This window comes from Panthera tigris, chromosome B4, assembly GCF_018350195.1.
Source record: "Panthera tigris isolate Pti1 chromosome B4, P.tigris_Pti1_mat1.1, whole genome shotgun sequence".
In the NCBI taxonomy this organism is placed as follows: Eukaryota; Metazoa; Chordata; class Mammalia; order Carnivora; family Felidae; genus Panthera; species Panthera tigris.
In genome coordinates this window covers 73,861,552-73,879,724 of record NC_056666.1, presented here as the reverse complement: position 1 = coordinate 73,879,724, position 18,173 = coordinate 73,861,552, and the positions used below count along the sequence as shown (strand labels likewise).

The 18,173-nt window shown below is 55.2% G+C and overlaps 1 protein-coding gene across 2 annotated transcripts; it reads right to left on the bottom strand.

The window, feature by feature from the left end:
• Positions 1-572: 572 nt before the first annotated feature.
• Positions 573-8,212, bottom strand: SLC48A1 (solute carrier family 48 member 1). Of its 2 annotated transcripts, XM_042992165.1 has the most exons (4): positions 7,986-8,024; positions 4,440-4,550; positions 2,427-2,594; positions 573-1,811 (listed from the first exon to the last, which is right to left on the bottom strand). In XM_042992165.1, the coding sequence occupies exons 2-4, from the start codon at positions 4,486-4,488 to the stop codon at positions 1,675-1,677; spliced, it is 354 nt and encodes a 117-aa protein (XP_042848099.1). In that variant the 5' UTR covers positions 4,489-4,550; positions 7,986-8,024; the 3' UTR covers positions 573-1,674. The 2 variants fall into 2 exon arrangements, with proteins under 2 accessions (XP_042848099.1, XP_042848098.1); XM_042992164.1 differs by lacking the exon at positions 4,440-4,550 and having other exon boundaries at positions 7,986-8,212.
• Positions 8,213-18,173: the final 9,961 nt, after the last annotated feature.

Below are 18,173 nucleotides of genomic sequence, written 5' to 3'. Positions count from 1 at the left end.
ATGGTCCCCTCCTGCTCGAATGTACCATCCCTTCTTAACTGAGCTTGGAAGAGACCATGCATGAGGCAACAGGCTGGGACAAGCTCATCCAGTCACCAGAGGGAAAGGTGCCAGGCTGCCGACGCCCATTGTTCTATAGTTCTGAGCCAGCCAGGTTCCTCCAGGCAGCAGGAGTAGCAGCTGCATCACCTCAGACCTGGCCCCGAGCCCTCAGCCTGGGAGAATATGAAGGGAAGCAGGTTCACCCCCTTCCTGTCTGTCCTGGCCTCTAGGGGGACAAGGCACTACCTCCCACTGGTGGCACTGAAGCCGTGCCTCTGGGCATCCTCGCCCCTGCTGGGATGGGCTGAGAGCCAAGCCGCTGGGCTCCCCCATGCCAAGAGGGGCCAGAGGGAGAGGGCCTCCAGCCCCTGAGACACAGATCTCCCCTCTACCCTCCAGGGCACAACTTGAGCTAAGGAGACCGTTTAACTAGAGACCCTCCACCACCGCCCTTCCTGCCTACCGCTCCCACGGCACCTCCCCCACTCCCCGCAAGATTCCCACCCCACAAGGAACCACCAGAGGCTATCTGATACAAATGGCTGCTGTATTTCTGCTAAAGTGACGGTGACACAGATAAGGCAAAGAGCTGAAGGGCAGGACACATCAGGTGGGGAAAGGGTAGACCGTGCAACATGGCAGCCTAACATAAAAAAGATCTATGTAACAGTAGCTCCTTCCCTCCCGAGTTAGGTGAGCCCTTGTGCCAGTGTATAGGCAGAAAAGCAGATGTTGTCCTTCAGAAAGGAGATTAAAAAAGACAAAAGCTCTAGGTGAAGGGCAGTGGGCGGGGGCAGGGTCGGTGGGGTGTCTCGTGGCTAGGGATAATGCATGTGAGAAGGGATGGAAATGTAGGGCTGGAGGTGCCCGGGCATGGAGCTGAGGGGTTCCTTCCAGCCCGCACCATGCTGCCCCCTTCCCCAAAGCCCTTCTGGGGGCAGGGCACCTTTCCCAGACACTTAGTCTGGCCTCATTAAGGGAATCCTGCTTGGGGAGGGCGGTATGTGTAAAAGAGAGGGCTTGGGTATGGCGAAGATGACTGGTTCTAGCACACTCATGGGAGACCGGCTCTGGGGCGATGAGGGACACTAAACTCTCAGGTCCCCAGGCCTTGGGAAAAGAGAGTCAAGTATTGTCATCCCTGGGATTGAGGAGTTAAGCTACCTGACTCTCAAGGACAACAGGATGGGGTGTTGGGGCTGGGGCCTGAGAGGCCTCTACTAGAGGTCCCTTACTTGGCCTGACCTCCCAGGTTCCCAGCCTGGCCTGAAGGAGAGTGCCCCCAGGCATAGGTCGTGGCTCACTGCCCTACCCCTTGACTCATTGCCCTGGCCCTCCTTGTGAAGATTCCTCACTGAGCGCTAAGAAAATAGATCCATTTGAAAAGGTCTAAAGCTGCCCTCCAGCCAGGCTGAGGAGGAGCAACTTGGCAGGAAGGACCCCTTTCCGCTGCACCTGGATCTCCCCCACAACGGGAGCAGGACAGCTTCCGGGGAGACCGCAGTCCTCTTGCTGTGTATCTTCTGCCACAGATCTAGGGTTTCCAGGGGGGTGTGGCAGGCCTGTCTGGTGTCTCAGAGGCTGAGTCCAGGTCCTGAGGACCTCCGGGGTCCAGAAACCTCACCCCTCGGGTCAGAAGTCGCTGAGGATGCTGATGTCGGCGAAGTCAGCCCGGTAGCGGTGGGCATAAAGGCTGAGCAGGAAGGCCCACTTGAAGGAGATGAAGCTCCAGAAGCAGGAGAGGTAGTAGCTGTTGGGGTCTGTGAGGCCTGCAGGGGACAGGAACCCAACCGCGACTTGAGAGGGTCTTGCCCTGGACCCCAGCCACCATGCCGCCAGCCCGGGGCCACCCCTCCCCACAAACTCCAGTAGAGATGGAGTGTGATACCTGTTTTAAAGTATTCAGGGTTTGCAGGCAGGAGGCAGTGGGGATGAGGGAAGGTTAGGACTGGCCAAACAGGTCTGTGTCCTGTACTGGGCCTTCCTGCATTTACCCTGCGCCGCTTCCAACCTGCTTGAGCATTAGACTCCTTAGGGACAGGAAGGGCCTTTGCCTGCTTGCTGGTCGCAGCCACCAGGGGGCGCTCCCATCCCAGAGCTGGGCGGAAGGACTGACCCGTTCTGCTAATAACACCCTTCACTGCGGACCTCCAGCGCGCACACCCCCGCTCAACGCTTCGCACGCAGTTCACTGAACCCTGCCACCCCTAGGGGTGGGTACTCATTCCCCTCCTTAATTAACACTGAGAAAACCCAGGCACCGGGAGGTTAAGTGATCTGCCCGAGTCCCTTGGACACAAACTTTGGAACCAGGACCAGAATCCTGGGTCTGCTCCTAAGCCCCCACCCTCCCTCCCAGTGGCCCTCCCATGACCCGCCCTCACTCTGGTGTTGGGTGACAGCCAGCACCAGGAAGGTGCAGAGGGTGGCGATGGAGACTGCCGAGAAGAGGACGCCCACGAAGAAGAAGCCACGCAGCCCTTTGAGCCAGGTCCTCCAGTAATCCTGCATGTACATCACGTGTGTCACCAGCACCCACAGCGCCAGCACACCTGCGGGGGACAAACTCGTCAGCCCAGGGAGGGATACACCGTTCCTCGCCCCGCCCCCCCCCCCCCAGGCCTTCAGCCCGGGGACCCCGGGGACCCCAGGGCCCTTTCTGTCCCAGAGGCCAGAGCTGTTTACATAATACTACTAAGATAATGTTGGCCTTTCACTGCCTCATGACTGAGGAGTGGAGTGTTCTGGAGGCTCCAAGGCCCCTGGCCAGGACTTGAATGCAAAAGCAGATTAAGAGAATCTAGGTGCCTTCTGTTAAGCCAGATGTTGAAGTGATGTGCAAAAATAGGGAACCATGCCATTCTTCTCCCTAATTTTTTTGTTTTGAAAAACATGAATATTTCTTACACAAAAATGTTATTTGTGGTGACGCAAAGTTATTTTTAATATTGCTTCAAAGTGCTTGAAAATGTTCTGGGTCTTAATTTCTAGTATGGTGCGTATGGATAGACAGAACCCACGTACACAAAATGTCCAAGGGGCTTCCCTACTTTTCAAGGGTGTGAAGAGGTCCTGACATCAGCAGGTTTGGGAATCAATGCAGTCCAGCCTGTTTTCTGAGGACCTGTGACTCCCTACCCTGAGGGCCACTGAGGGGGTAAGTGGCCCTCTCACCCTGACGCTCCTGCTCTACCTGGCCCTCAGAGGCCAAAACCCAGATACCTCGAGGCCTGTGGCTGACCTCTTGGCCCTTTCACAACTCCCTGGACTGGTCTTGCAGAGTGAGGAAGCCTGGCAGGGAGACCCCCCAATGCCACCCAGCACCCAAGTGGCCTTCTTGCTCTTGGCTAGACCCGACCTCACTCCCTCTAGTTTGCTGAGAGGGCAGGCCAGACACCCCAGCCTTTCCTGGGCCTGCCCTCAGGGCAAACTAAGATGCCAGCTGCCACTCAGCCACTACAATGAGTGCCCTCTGTGCCGGGCCGTGCCTGCCGGTGCAGCCCCATGAGTGGAACAAATACCAATGCCATTGGCAAGGGTCTGGAGCAGGGCCACGGGGTCCCAGCAAGGAAGGAATGAGGAACGCGGCAGAGCCAGCTGTAAACTCTCTACCTGGGTGTGGGCTACACGGGCTGCTGGATCCTAGGAGTCAGGAGACCTTTCAAAAAGACAGTCACACACACTACATGCAGAGTAGCATATGTGCATAGGAAGGGTGGGCATCTGGTTGGGGAAAGTGGTTATCTTGGGCAAGGGAGAGAAGGAAGGGAAGTTGACAGGAGATTGGGGGTGGGAGAGTGCTTCAACTGAATCAGTGGTATTTTCTTAGGCCGGGTGCTAAGTAGAAGGGAGTTCATTAAATCATCTATCCTTTTTTACATGCCCAAGATTTTTCATGTATATATATTTTTAAGTTAGGAGGGAAAAAGAGGCTGGCAGGGGGGAGCATCATCACAGAACTATGCTCTGGTTATCAGCTCAGAAGCTGTCACAATTCAGGCAGCCTGGCAAGGGACAGCAAACCACGAGACTGGAAGCCAGGAAGCCTGGGGCCTGGCACCGCTGTGCTGCTCATGACCTCTCAGAGCCTTGTGTTTCCACATCTAGAAATGGGTGAACCCAGAGGTCCTGCCAGCGCGGAAACTCAGCGACCCCAGGCTTCCAGCCTAGAGAGGGCTCAGCCCTGCCAGCCCCGCCCCCAGCCTCCCCTCCCACCCTGTCTGACCTGCACTCTCCCAGCTCCACTCCTCCCCACCCCAACCTTCTGCAGGGGTCTGGGGCCTGGACCGTGGGCGCCTCCAGCCCTGAGATCAGGGCGAGCGGGAACAAGCGTCTATCCATCCCCGCCTAGACAGCAAGCTGGAGCAGGCCAGAGGTGGCTCATGGCTTCGGCTTACATCTTAAGCGATCTGGAGCAGGGCATCTGGCCACCCTTCCCAGAAGCATCTCCCAGACCTCTCACAGGCATCCTAAGTTCATCTGGGGATGCCACTGGGTTCTAAAGGGCCCTAGGAAGAAGGCATATTGTCACTGAGCGCATCCAAGGAACAGTCTAATGGGCTTCTGCATGGGGCCGCTCTGCTCACCCTCTTCCTCAGTCCTCCATGGAGGGGCCTGAGTAGAGAAGCTCTAAGATCTGTTAGCAACTCAAGGATTCTGGAGCCGGCTCAGGAGAAAAATAAGGAGGTCAGAGTTATTCCTCTGTGACTCAGCAATTTCTGGGTTAGGAAATGCTGAAATAGGGGACTGTGGAAATGCCATCTCTTAGTCCACTGGCCATGCTGCAGCAGGGCCCCCAGAACTCCCCCTCCCCCATGTACCAAAAAGTGCTAGGAAAAGGAAGATGGTCATTTTGGGTGTTCCACGTACTCGTTCTTTGTTAATAAGCAGGCACAATACCCACTTCTCACTTCCCCTGCACACAGGCCTTGACTCCAGATAAACACAAGCCACTTCTGGAAGCAGGCCCCCACCACTGCCCTTGGAACAGGGGCCTCTCCCAAGGTGGTCAGGAGCCTCCACTGGTCCCCTCCCACACCTCAGGCAGGAAGCAATTGTCCCCCAGGTCTGCTCTCTTCCCCAGGATGCTCTGGATTCCAGGAAGCCTGGTCTGTCCAATTCAGGGCAGAATGGACAGTTGCCCCTGCCTGCATGCCCACACCAGACCTCACCCCTCACTCCTCACCCCACCTGCTTCAATGAGTGGAGCCCCTGCTCCACTTGGGGCTCACGGCTAACAGGATAAGGGCAAGGAAGGAGCAGAGGTGGTCAGTGAGAGTATCACCAGTGGCTGGGTTGGTGAGGAGCCAGGAGGAGGCCAGGGGAGCCCACAGAGAAATTCAGGCAACTGGGAGCGCAGGCCAAGGCTCCGCTCTGTTCTTGCACCCCTGCCTTCCACCCCTGCCCTAGGGGAAAGCGAGGCCCCGGGCCCCAGTGCTCCTCTCCCTCTCAGCTCATGTGGGCCATTTAGATTCCTTGAGCAACTTTTCTGTTCTTTTTATCTTTCCTCGGTCTACCAGACCTGGGACAAGAGTCTGTGTTTCCCCGGGATTCCCACAGCAAAACCATTTCCTCCGCAAATGCCTTTCCTCCAAGCCGCTTCTTCCCAGACACCCATCAAGGTGGACGAGGGTGGGTCTCCACCCATGCAGGGGAGAAGGAGCATGCTGGGGCTGCCCTCTGGTGACTCAGCAGTTTCTGCGCTGGAAAATGCCAAGTCAGAAGTGGGGTGCTCACAAGTCAGTAAATCTGCTGATGCTTCACCCCCAAAAGAGGAAGGAGGCTGGCTGCAGTCTGTCAGAACCCACTCAGGGTGGAGAGGGCAGGGGAGGGGGGCCATGACCTGGCGACCCCTCCCCCCACCCGCTGCACCACCACCCGGCAGCCTGGCTCTTCTGTTGCCACCTCCTGCTCGTCTGGAAGGCCAGACTGTCAGGGAGGCGCCGGCACCCTGCTCCAGCTGCTGGCTGGCCTAGCACCTCTCCCGGCAGGCCACACCACAGCCGGCCTGCCTCAGAGGCCAAGGGAAGCCTTCCCAGAGGGAGAGAGGGCAGAATTTGGGTCAGAGGGAAACCCCACACTCCCTGGAGCCCAAGCCACAGGACCTTTTCCACAGCCTTCCAAGAGGCAGCTGCGAAATGAACACTGCAGAGAGAGAGAGAAAGAGAGTGCTACACTAGCATTTCCGACCTGGAGGGGGGCCTCCAAGATCACCTCTTCCAGTGATACCTCCTCCCACAGGGGAAAGCTGAGGCCCAGGAGGCATCAATGCGCCCAAGGTCGCATGGCTAGGCGGGGCTCGGCCCCCCTGGGCCAGACTCTAACACACTAGCTCTGACCCCCTTCCTCCTCAGCCCCAAGCAGCCCCTTCATCTCAGGTCTCAGTGCAGCCACAGGGCCTGGCCTGAAGACACCCCTTCCCAACGGGAAAGAAAGCAGCAGGGCCAACAGGAACAACACAAAACTTCCAGAAGAGAACCTTCGGGAACAAAGTAGCGGGGGGACAGGGGGCGCAGAGGGGGAGCCAGGGGTCTGTAGATAACTGAGCAATCATGGGCTGGCTGCCTCCAGGGAGGACAGAAACCCACAGGTTGGGGGGGGGGCATCTAGGTAGGCATGAGAGCATCCCAGCCAGGGTACCCTGTGCCCTGCCTTGGTGCCTCCCAAAGGGCTCCGTTTGGCATTGCTTAGGCTGTGGTTATGTATGCTCCTCTTTTAAGGCAGAAATCCCACCTCCCCTTCCTTCTCTACCAGGGATGGCACTCAGTAAGCTTGGCAATGAGTAAATACAGTTACTTTCAGTACGTTTAGGACTCTTTGGGGCAGAGGATTTTAAGAACGGAATCAGGTCACCACATGTAAAAGTAATATCCTTATATGCATTCTTTCCCAAAGTTCTTTTCCCACACATATTATTTCATGTAGCTGTGTAACCCTGGGCCAGCTATTTATTTAAGCTTCAGTTTAAGCCTTATCTGTAAAATGGGCACAATAATAATGCCTACATAGGGTTAATGTAAAGATTAAATAAGATGATAGAAACAGGTTGCTCTACACAGTGCCTGACACACAGAAAGTATTAGAAAGCAATGCTGGCAAGTAGAAATAACATGTTTTGTCTTCACGCCAGTTGTACGACACAGAGAGGTTAGTTGCGTGCCCAAAGGTGCACAGCGAAGACAGCGCATTGGTGAGGACCCTGCCTCCACCAGCACCCTGACGTTCTCACTCTAGCGCTCGCCTCCCCTCTCCTCTTTAAAGCACAGAAAAGGCAGCCAGCGCGGGGTTCAGCAGACCTTGCCAGAGGAGCCACAGCCAAGGGGCGGCAAAGACCCGCCGACGTGCTGGGAAGAAAATGTCCAGTTTCCATCAGATCCCTAGCGCGGTCCCCCACCCCCACCCCCCGGGTCTCCGCTGAGGGCTCTATTTGGGGGTGGGGTCCGCACTGGCTGGAGGAGAGGGGCTTCCCCAGGAACCCCCAGACCTCCTTTCCACTTACTCCTCCTCTGCCTCACCCGGCCGCCTGGCAAGGGGCGCTTGAGGAGCGGAGATCCCCCGGCACAGGCGTGTGTGTGTGGCTGGGGGGCCGCCTGGAGGGTGGCGGGGGAAGCCGGCGCTCGGGGAGGACGCTGTCACCCGGCAGCCCCGCCGGCGGCGCGGCAGGTTCGTGCAAACGGCGGAGGCGGGCCGAGGCGGGCCGGGGCGGGCTCGGGCGGGCATCGGCTCCCGCCGGCGCCCGAGCCCGCGCGGGGCCTGCGCTGCCCACAGACGGTTTTGGGTAAACAGCTCCCCGCCCCCGCCCCGGTCCCCGGGGCAGCGCGGCCCGCCGGGAGCCTCCGGGAGCAGCTGACAGCGCCTCCCGCAGCCGCGCGCCCGCAGCCGGGACCCGGAGCCCCCCTTCCCCCCCCCCGCCGCCGCCGCCGCCGCCGCGCGCCCCGGGGTACCTGCGAGCCCCCCCATGGCCGCGGTCCCCGGCTGTCTGTACACCACGGTCCAGACGAGGAAGATGGAGAAGCCGGCCGCGGAGCTGAGGCCGGAGTAGGCGGCGCGGAGGCCGAGCTGCAGGCGGGACGGGGCCATGGGGGCCGCGGGCGCCAGGCGGGGAGGGCGAGCGCCGCGACAGTCACAGGTGCAGGGCCGGGGCCGGGGCGGCGAGCCGCGCGAGCCGGGAGCCGGGAGCCGGGAGCCGGGAGCCGCCGGCCGCCCCGCGCTCCGCCCCCGGCCCGCCCCCCGCGCCGCCGGCACAGCGCCCTCCCCGGCCGGAGGCCGCCCGCGCCCGGAACCTCACCGCGCGGGGCCGGAGCTCCGCCAAGCGAGGCCGTTGGGCCTCCGGGCTGGTTTGGGGGGCGCCTGGTAACGAGGCGGGTGCCGGGGCCCGTCCGCGGACTCGATATTTGGGCCTGGGCGGGGCCCGGAAACACGTGGACACAAGCCGGCTGCGGTGACTGCTTTAACATGTTTATCTCAGTATAAAAGTCTCGTTTAAAATTCCCTGTCAATTTCTCTTTAAAAATTAAGATATAAAAATTGGGAAATAGGAACGTGCACAGTGGATAGGATTCCTTCCACCCTGCCGCGAGCTACCAGATTCCCTCCCCCGGACTTTTTTACGCGCACCTCAGAGGATACTTCACCGTGAAGTATGAGAACGCCAGCGCTGTGACCGTCACCTTGTAACCTCAAACACCTCGCTCACCCTGACAGCTTCCCCTTCCTTTCATCTCCACGAGCCTCATCCCCGCCCCCACCCCAAATCCCTACCAAACGTCATCTCCACTCTCAGAATCTATAGCAGGAGTATATTGAACTACCACCGTGACCCCAACTTCCTACTGGGAGCTGGGAGGGAACATCAAACAGAACCCAGAGCCCTCAAACACATACGATCTAGGTGGGGAGGGCCATCACATACCTGCGCAAAAGAAGTCGCCTGTATATCTCTATTAGTTTCCTTTTGCTGCTCTAACAAATCACCACGAATGTAATGGCCTCAAGCAACAAACATTTATTATTGCATGGTTCTGTAGGTCAGGAGTCTAAAAATGGATCTCACTGGGCTAACATCAAGGAGATGGCAGGGGAGAATCTGTTTCCTTGCCTTTTCCAGCTTCTAGAACCACCCACATTCCTTGACTCAGGGTTCTCTTCCTTTATCTTCAAAGCTAACAGTCACGTTACCCTGACCTCTGCCTGTGTTGTCACGTCTTCTCTCTTGCTGACTCTGCTGCCTCCCTCTTCCCTTGTAAGGACACTTGTGATTAAGAACCTGGGTAATCCAAGCTAGTTTTTCCATCTTAGGATCCTTTAATTTAATCACACCAGCAAAATCTCTTTTGCCATGTGAAGTAACATATTCACAAATTCTGGAGACTGGGGCATGAACATGTCAGGGAGGCAATTATTCTGCCCACCACACCCTTCCAGAAGGTAAACTCCGTGAGCCAGGGACCTTCTCACTTCCCCTCCCATGAACACCTCCAAGAGTGCCTGGCACATAGTAGCCCCTTAGTGAACATTGTTGAATATAGATGAATGCGGTGGATGAGGGAAGCATTAAGTAATGGTAAATGTGAGGGGCGCCTGGGTGGCTCAGCCGGTTAAGCATCGGACTCTAGATTTTGGCTCAGGTCATGATCAGGTCGTCACATAGAACCCCACATGGGGCTCCTCGCTGAGCGTGGAGCCTGCGTGGGATTCTCCTTCTCTCTCTCCCTCTGCCCCTTCCCTCCCCACGCAAACGTTCAACCTCTCTCTCTCTCCAAAACAAACAACAGCAACGACTTAAAAAATAAATAATGATAAAGGTGATCATCACAAGGAGTCCAGGCAGGGCATGATTAATTGCCCAAGAAGTGATATAAACCATGGAAACCACGTTTGCCTTACTTCAGAATAGTCTGGGGAGCTTCTTAAAAAAAAAAAAAAAAAAAAAAAAAAAGACCCTCCATCCATGGCTTGGAAGGCATATTTTTATTTTATTTTTTTTAACTTTTATTTATTTTTGAGACAGAGAGAGACAGAGCATGAACGGGGGAGGGGCAGAGAGAGAGGGACACACAGAATCGGAAGCAGGCTCCAGGCTCTGAGCCGTCAGCCCAGAGCCCGACGCAGAGCTCGAACCTGCGGACCGTGAGATCGTGACCTGACCCGAAGTCGGACGCTCAACCAACTGAGCCACCCAGGCACCCCATTGGAAGGCATACTTTTTAATGAGAAGTAATTTTCATGTGGTAAGCTCAGCACCCAACCCTTCTTGGGGAGCCAGTGATGGAGTCAGAGGAGGGAGCAAGCCCCGTGGGCCAGGGTGCGCTGCCATAGGTGGCTTCAGAGCTGGCTTACAGGGATAACACTCCAGGCAGAGGGAACAGCATGTCTGCAGCCCAGAGGGGAGAAATAACATGGCAGATTCAGATTCAGGAAACTAGAAATAGTTTGCGGTCAGTGGATGGAGTGGTGGGTTTTGAAGTCAGAAAGGTTCTGAACATAAAAGGCCTTTGCGCTCTGCTCGGGAGGCTGTCCTCCTCCTCGGGGGAGGGAGGTAAGAATTCTGTGTTCTAGAAATGTGCCCAGAAACTAGCATGAGGATGAACTGCCTGTGAAAAGACTAGGAGTAGAGAGCTCATCTGGACAAGTCCTTCACCTGTCCTGTGCCTTAATGACCTCATCTGTAAAGTGGAGACAGCCGTGATATCTACTTTGAGTTTTGTGATGAGGGGCCGGTGCTTAGAAGAGTGCCTGTCACTTAGTAAATGCTCAATTAAATGTCAGCAAGTATGATTAACAGTAGCGGTATGGCTGCCAGGGCAAGAGATGAGGGGAGTCTGAAAGGTGAGAGGCAGTGAGAATGAAAAAGAAGTAACTGACTTGGGGCGCCTGGGTGGCTCAGTCGTTTAAGCATCCGACTCCTGATTTCGGCTGAGCTCATGATTTCGCGGTTCATGGGTTGGAGCCCCGTGTAGGGCCCCACACTGCTTGGGATTCTCCCTCTCTCTGCCCTTCTCCTGCGTGTGCTCTCTCTCTCAAAATAAATAAATTAAATTAAATTAAAAAGAAGGAACTGATGTCACGGCTATTGAAGCTATTTGAACTTTAAAGGTCGTATAGGAATTAATTAGCGGGGCAGACAGAAAGGAGGAGACCACAAATGTTATGAGTAGACACGGTGGGAGTATTGCAGAGCAGTGAGCAAACGTGTCATGCTGCAGTATGAGACTGTACAAGAAATGAAGGAGAAATAATGATCTAACCATAGCTGGCCCAGGTCGTACAAAATGGTTAAGAGCAGGCTGAAACTTCTTGATTGCAGAGGCAATGTGGTACCGTCGGAAGATCTTACACTCAGATGGGGTCACCACTCACTGCATGACCCTAAGCAGGTTCCCATAACTCAACTGAACTTTTTGCCAAGAACAGGCCCTATGTCTACACTGTCCAAAATATTTGCTACTACATATACGCAGCTACTGAGTATTTGATACGCAGCTAGCGTGACCGAGGAGCTGGATTTTTCATTGTTTTCCATTTTAATTTAAATAGCCACGCATGGGGGCGCCTGGGTGGCGCAGTCGGTTAAGCGTCCGACTTCAGCTCAGGTCACAATCTCACGGTCTGTGAGTTCGAGCCCCACGTCGGGCTCTGGGCTGATGGCTCAGAGCCTGGAGCCTGCTTCTGATTCTGTGTCTCCCTCTCTCTCTGCCCCTCCCCCATTCATGCTCTGTCTCTCTCTGTCTCAAAAATAAATAAACGTTAAAAAAAAAAAATTTAAATAGCCACGCATGGCTAGTACCTACCGTGTTAGACGGCACAGGGACTTCTCAGGACCTCTGTCTGTATAATGGGAATGATGATGATACTTCATAGGCTTGTTATAACAACTGAGATATGTCGAGACACCGCAGTTAAAGTACTTGACACGGTAGCTCAACGAGTTATTGTCACCGCTCTTAAAATTGTTGTTATTGGGGCGCCTGGGTGGCTCCGTCGGTTAAGTGGCTGACTTCGGCTCGGGTCGTGATCTCTCGGTCCGTGAGTTCGAGCCCCGCATCAGGCTCTGTGCTGACAGCTCAGAGCCTGGAGCCTGTTTCGGATTCTGTGTCTCCCTCTCTCTGACCCTCCCCTGTTCATGCTCTGTCTCTCCGTGTCTCAAAAATAAATAAAACATTTAAAAAAAAATTTAAAAAAATTGTTGTTATTGTCATCATTGAACAGACGTAGCATGACACAAGCCAGGCCTTAGGAAGGTTATTTAGACTGTGATATCCAGGTTAGATTTGACGGGAGAAGAAAATCGTAGCAGAGAAAGCATTCATGAGGCTATTTCGGTGGTCAGGTGTGGCATCATTAAGATCTTACCTGGAGAAAGGCCATGAGAATGGGAACGAATGGAAGGATTCTGTTCTGTTCTGTTCTGCAAAGTACATGAGTGTGCCCCACACCTACACGTCTTCCTACGTCAGCTTCTTTTCCAAGGTACTTTCAGAGAGCACATGCCCATCCCAACCCGAGACAGACGGCACTGCCCGCTCCCCCAACAAGACAGATAGCCACTCTCCCTGCTCACTAATGCTCACCATTAAGGGCTCTTCTTCTGGCACATTACCCATCAAATTTGAACTTGGAACACTTCCCAGTGTCCTTGCCGTTAAATTGATGCCATGGGATTGAGTTCTGAACAACGGAATCAAAGTGGAAGCAACGTGTGCCGTTTCCAGGCTGGACCCATGAATATCTTCCATGGGCCCTCAGTTCCCTATTTCCGTTCTTTGATGGTTTGAGGGACCGCATGTTGAAGATGGCAGCACCACATGATGGCAAGAGCCTGGGACCCCTGAATGAATGAATGAATGAATGAATGAATGAATGAAACAAAACCACTCATTCTGTCCTCGTGCAACTGTAATGGGAGTGAAAACTACACCTTTGTTGTGCTAAACCACGGAGATTTGCAGGTTGTTTGTTACAGCTCACCTTGCTAAGCTAGTACACTCATCTCATTTCAGGTCATGTAAACATATCCCATTTGCATAACCTGTCTGGACTATCAGTCTCTCAGGAGTCACTTTAAATTGGGTCCCACCAATACTAAGACAGACTCTAAATCCCACCTGCAGGCATCTTGCCTCCTAAGACATTTCTTCCTCACTCCCCCAAAGCAGACACATTCCAGACATATATCTCCCCCCCACTGTCCCACGTCAAGGATAACACCACCGAGCTGTATTCCAGTTGACCGAGTTTATTGGACTTGTCAGGGCTCCCTCCTCCCTCTCCCAGACAGAGGGACCTCTCCTGCCCTCTGGGGCATGTCCCTATTTACTATGGCTCCAGCCCCAAACCCCAGCATCATTTCTGAGTCCTCTCTTTCCTTCACCCCCACATCCAATTCATTAGCAAGGACAGTCGGGTCTGCCCTGTCCTTCTTCTCCTTCTCCCGGTCACCACCCTAGTCCAGCTGCCATCATCACCACCTGCCCACTTGTAACGGCCTCCTAACCGGTCTTCCTGTGCCCATCCTTTCCCTCCAGTCCATTCTCCAGCCAGCAGCTGGTATGATCTTTTAAAACTAAGAACTGGAACGTGGTACTCCCCTGCTTAATCCTTCTGTCGGCTTCCCATCTCTCTTGGGGTAAACAGGTCAGGACCTTGTCAGCCCCCACTAATACGACTGCTCATTCCAATCCCGGTACACAGGCCTTCTTTCAGTTTCTCGCATGTGCCAAGCTTGTTCCTGCCGTGGGGTTTTTGGATATCTCTTCTCCGAGTGCCCATAAGATTGATGTCTCATCATCATTCGTCAGCTCAGACTCTACTTCCGCAGAGAGACAATGCAGTCCCCCCGTCTCAAGTACAATCCGCCACCTGATTTTATGTCTTTCATGGCATCTATCACTATGTGAAATTATGTGTGTTTTCCCTTTGACCCCTACTTCTGGAACCACTGGAATATAACCTCCAGGAGGGCGGGGGCTTTATCTGTTAGGGACCACCTCCTCTTGGTTTGGGCCAATCCTCTGGCCCAGGACTGTCCTGGTTTTACCACTAAAAGTTCCACATCCCAGGAAATCCCTTAGTGTAGGGTAAACAGTGATCGGCACGCTATTGCCTGCCTTCATTACTTCCGTATTCCCAGTGCCTAACGCCGGGTGCATGGGGAGGAACTCGACAAAGATTTGTGCAATGAATATAAGAACGGCCGGCTGTCCATTAAGAATTCTTCCATCCTAATGGCTACTGGGCTGGCTCAGTTGGTAGAGCATCTGACTCTTGATCCCAAGAATTCTTCGATCCTAGCTCTAGGGGGCAGTCTCCTCCAACCTTGTGTCCTGAGACCCAGAGTTACAAGGTTGAGCTAAAAATCTCCTGTGCTTGAATTTAGGTAGTGAGTTCCACAAGATTCTCCCCAGACATCGCATGGCCCCCTTGCCCACCCCCAGCTTTTGTGGAGTTCAAGGCTGAGAACCCTGAGTAAGATCCCCACCACACTCCATTCCCACCTCCTGTAGCTTTGTCTTTCTCCTGAGGCCAGGCTCATCGACCAGAGTGGAAAAGACTGTTCTAGAGAGGAGGAGCAGGTGACCTACCGAATGGGGCTCACTGTCTGGCCCCATCATGAGCATCCCAGCCGTCCAGACTGCAGGAAGACATTCTGAGTTGTGGGCTCACCAGGGGTCACCTTGCAAATCTCACTGCTTGTACTCCTCCCTGGGGCTGGGGCTGACTTCTGCCCCTGGAAGTGGATGTCTTTGCTTCTTAGAGTGAGAGTGAAACTAATCAGAGTCTGACTTTTTGCGGAGACCCCACTTCCTCTGCCTGCCCACGGACAGCCTAGAAGTCCACACAGTGGGCAGGATGCTGAGTGAGAAGATGCTCAGCCCAAGCAGCAGGTGTCTGAGCTCAAGTGCTAAATTAGCATCAGAGGCTAAGCCAGAGGCAGAGGGGTGGGGAGAGGAGGAGTGTGTTTGCACCCGCAGTACTGCTTGGGAGGGCATCCTGGGGCCCAGGCCTGCTAGTTTCTCCTAGCGTGCTCTGATGACCTCCGTCTTTGGATCTGAGTCCCCAGTCACAGGTACCTGCTCCAACTCTCTTTCCCTTTCCCTGTGGGGTTGCTATTGTGTGAGGAGGGAGGGAGGGGTGAGGGAGGGAGGGCGTGCCTGAACTTCACCTCCATATAGACTTACTCCCAGAGCTGTGGGGAGTGAGGGAACAGTAGGGCTGAGGGCAGGAGAGGAGCGTGCTGACCTTTCCCCACAGGACAAAGCCTGGCACAGAGTTGTATACAGCTTGTCCTTTTGATTGGAGTTTGGTGATTGGGTTGATTGACTGAGAAAGTCACCACAGAAGCCTAATCAATACATGTGGGTCCCACTCCAGTCCAGCTGCAAGGGCACTGGGTGAAGTAAAGGGACTAGAAATAAGGCTGTCACCTGCACTTGGTCCAGGGCACGGAGCCCAAGAATAGTGGCCTCAAGAGTGGCCACATTTGAGGGTGCTTCCTGGAAGAGGGAGGGGATGGACTAGAGATGGCCTGTGGCAGGGCAGGGCCAGGAATGGAGATTGGTCAAGAGCTGGATGGAAAGGTACCAGGAAGAAGACAGATGTGGGGGGAGCCACAAGGGAGGTAAAAAGGACCCACGCAGGAGACGGGGGTTGGGGGAGGTGGGGGATTCATTTACCTGCTGAACTCAAGAAACCTCTTCTGAGGAACTTCTGTGTTCAAGGCCCTGACTACAAAGGGTATGCTGGCCTGAACAAAGTAGAGCCAGTTCCTGCCCTTTGGGAGCTCACATTCTCTTGAAGGAGGGGTCACTAATAATAACTGGGAAGTGATTGAATTTGGGCTGTGGGGAGCATCCAGTGTGTGGCCCTGCCGGCCGTGGGGGCAGCTGGTTCCCAGGGCCCCGGAAGGCACCTGCCTTCAGCTAAGGCCTGAGGAGCAGGGGCCGGGGGAGAACCGAAGGCATCAGGGAGGATTAAATCAGGATTCAGGCCTCAAGAGGTCTCTGTGGAATGAGAAGAGAAATGCCAAGGGGGGCTCTGTGCCTGCCCCTGCATCGTGTTTAAGTCGAGTACGCTGACTCTCCATTTCTCTGGAGGTAAAGCCTCTCGAGGAGGGGGCGGCGCCAAGGCCAAGGGCAGGAAGGACTTCCTGAGGCCCAGGCCTGGGGTGGGAGGTCTGAGCAGCCGGTGCTGCCTCTCTGTCCCGCAGGCCATGACGGACACCAGGGGTAGAGGGAGCAACCTGTCTCTCTCTCTCAGTCACACCTGCAGATCTCCTCTCTCCTGTTTCCCTCTCTGGACCCCATCTTTGTAGCCTCCTCTGGGCTGTTACGTGTCCTCTCTGGAGGAAAGAAATGGGCAGTGCTTCTGACGTCAGATAGTTTTTGGACTTTTCAGCTTCTTCTCAGGCACCAGCCACTCCTGACTGGGATTTGGGGACAGGATTGGGGTCTGCTCTGATGCCAGGAAGGGGCTTCTCTCCATGGCCTGCGTGCCTGATTACCCACATCCCTGCCCATCCTTGGCCAGTGCTCTAGATCCAGAGAGAACTGGGCATTTCACAAGCAGCGACCAGGGCCCTCCTAGGAGCCCTCCTTTGGGCTCCTGCACCTGCTCCTGCTAGAACATTAAAAACACGAGGGCCAAGTGGGTACAGCCTCTGAGTCCTGAACGAAGGCCACGGGCCTAGGATGGGGTGGAAGACTGGAGCTGTGCAGGGCTCCAGTGTTGGGAAGAGGCAAGGGGGAGGGGGCAGTGCAGGTGGTCAGCCTCAGGGAAAGGCAGGGGCAAAGGCAGGTGTGGGCTGGAAGTTGGGACAGAGCTGCAGGAGTGAAGGAGAAGGAGAGGCACTCTGAGCCTGAGGGACAGTGGCTACAGCTGGAATGGAGCTGCCGCTTCTGAACACTGATCACTCAAGGTCAGATGCAGTGTCTTCTGGGTATTCGGAACACAGGCGCGCGCGTGCGCGCGCGCACACACACACACACACACACAACCCTTGAGAAGCAGAAGCTGGCAGGGAGAAAGCGGCTACTAATTTATGCACATTCACAGAACAGCACATTTGCCTGCTGGGCAGGCCTGTTCCCTCCCACACAGCTCTAGACCTGTCCCTGCCTTCCCTCCTGTTCTCCCAGCCTCTCCTTACCCTCCGGCCACCACAGTCACCATCACGGGCCTGTTTTCTGTGATTGTTCCCTTGCCCCTGTCACACTTGACTGGTTTGAGCACCAGCCAGGAAAGTGTGGGGGTCCCTGTTCTTGTCTCCGTCAGCTCCCCACGGATCCCCAGCCCTATCCAGTCTTCCCTCCAGTTTGCCTACCTCCCCCACCTGGAGAAGGCAGGAGCCCAATGCTCTTTTCCTCCCACTCCACCCCTGTCAAAGTGGCCCATGATCGGCTGGCTGTGACCTGCTAGTCCTGGGAAGGTTTGGCTCTGTGCCCATTAGCATTCCGCCTCCCTGCCTCTGTCCCCCACCCCCAGGAATGGGCAGGAAAGGATGGGGGAGCTGAACTGGAACCGCCCTCAGGGGAAGGTGCCTGGGCAAGTATTGAAGGACTTTAATCTTCCAGATTCCAGGAGGTAGAGCCCCCGTGAGGGTACTGGGCTCTCATTCCTCCCGCTTGTGGATCAACCACAGCCAAGGTAGAATCCCAGGGATGCTGAGGGAAGTGGAAGCAGGCCCGGGTACCCCAGCCCAGCTCTTCCATCGTCTGGTCTCCCCTTGTCTGCAGTCCCACCCGAGGCCTGTTAGTTAAATCTTCCTCTATCTTCCCACTGTCCATCCCACCAACTGACCTCAAATGACACAGGTGAGCCTGCCAGCAAAGTTTGCAGTCCAGGACAGCAGAAAAGGGTCAGTGACAGCGAAGCAGGAGGGAGATGGAACAAATTGCCCTGGAAGCTGGACCACCCGGAGCTGGAAAAGTAGCTCCTCTCCCTCCCCTGGCCTGGGGTGCAGGCCCTTGGTGGGCACCTGCTGGTCTCCCACAGTTCCTATTCATTTCATTGCCACCCCTAATCTTTCTTTTTTAAAGTTTATTTGTTTATTTTGAAAGAGAGAGAGGCCGTGAGCAGGGAAGGGGCAGAGAGAAAGAATCGCAAGCAGGCTCCGCACTGTCAGCACAGAGCCCGAG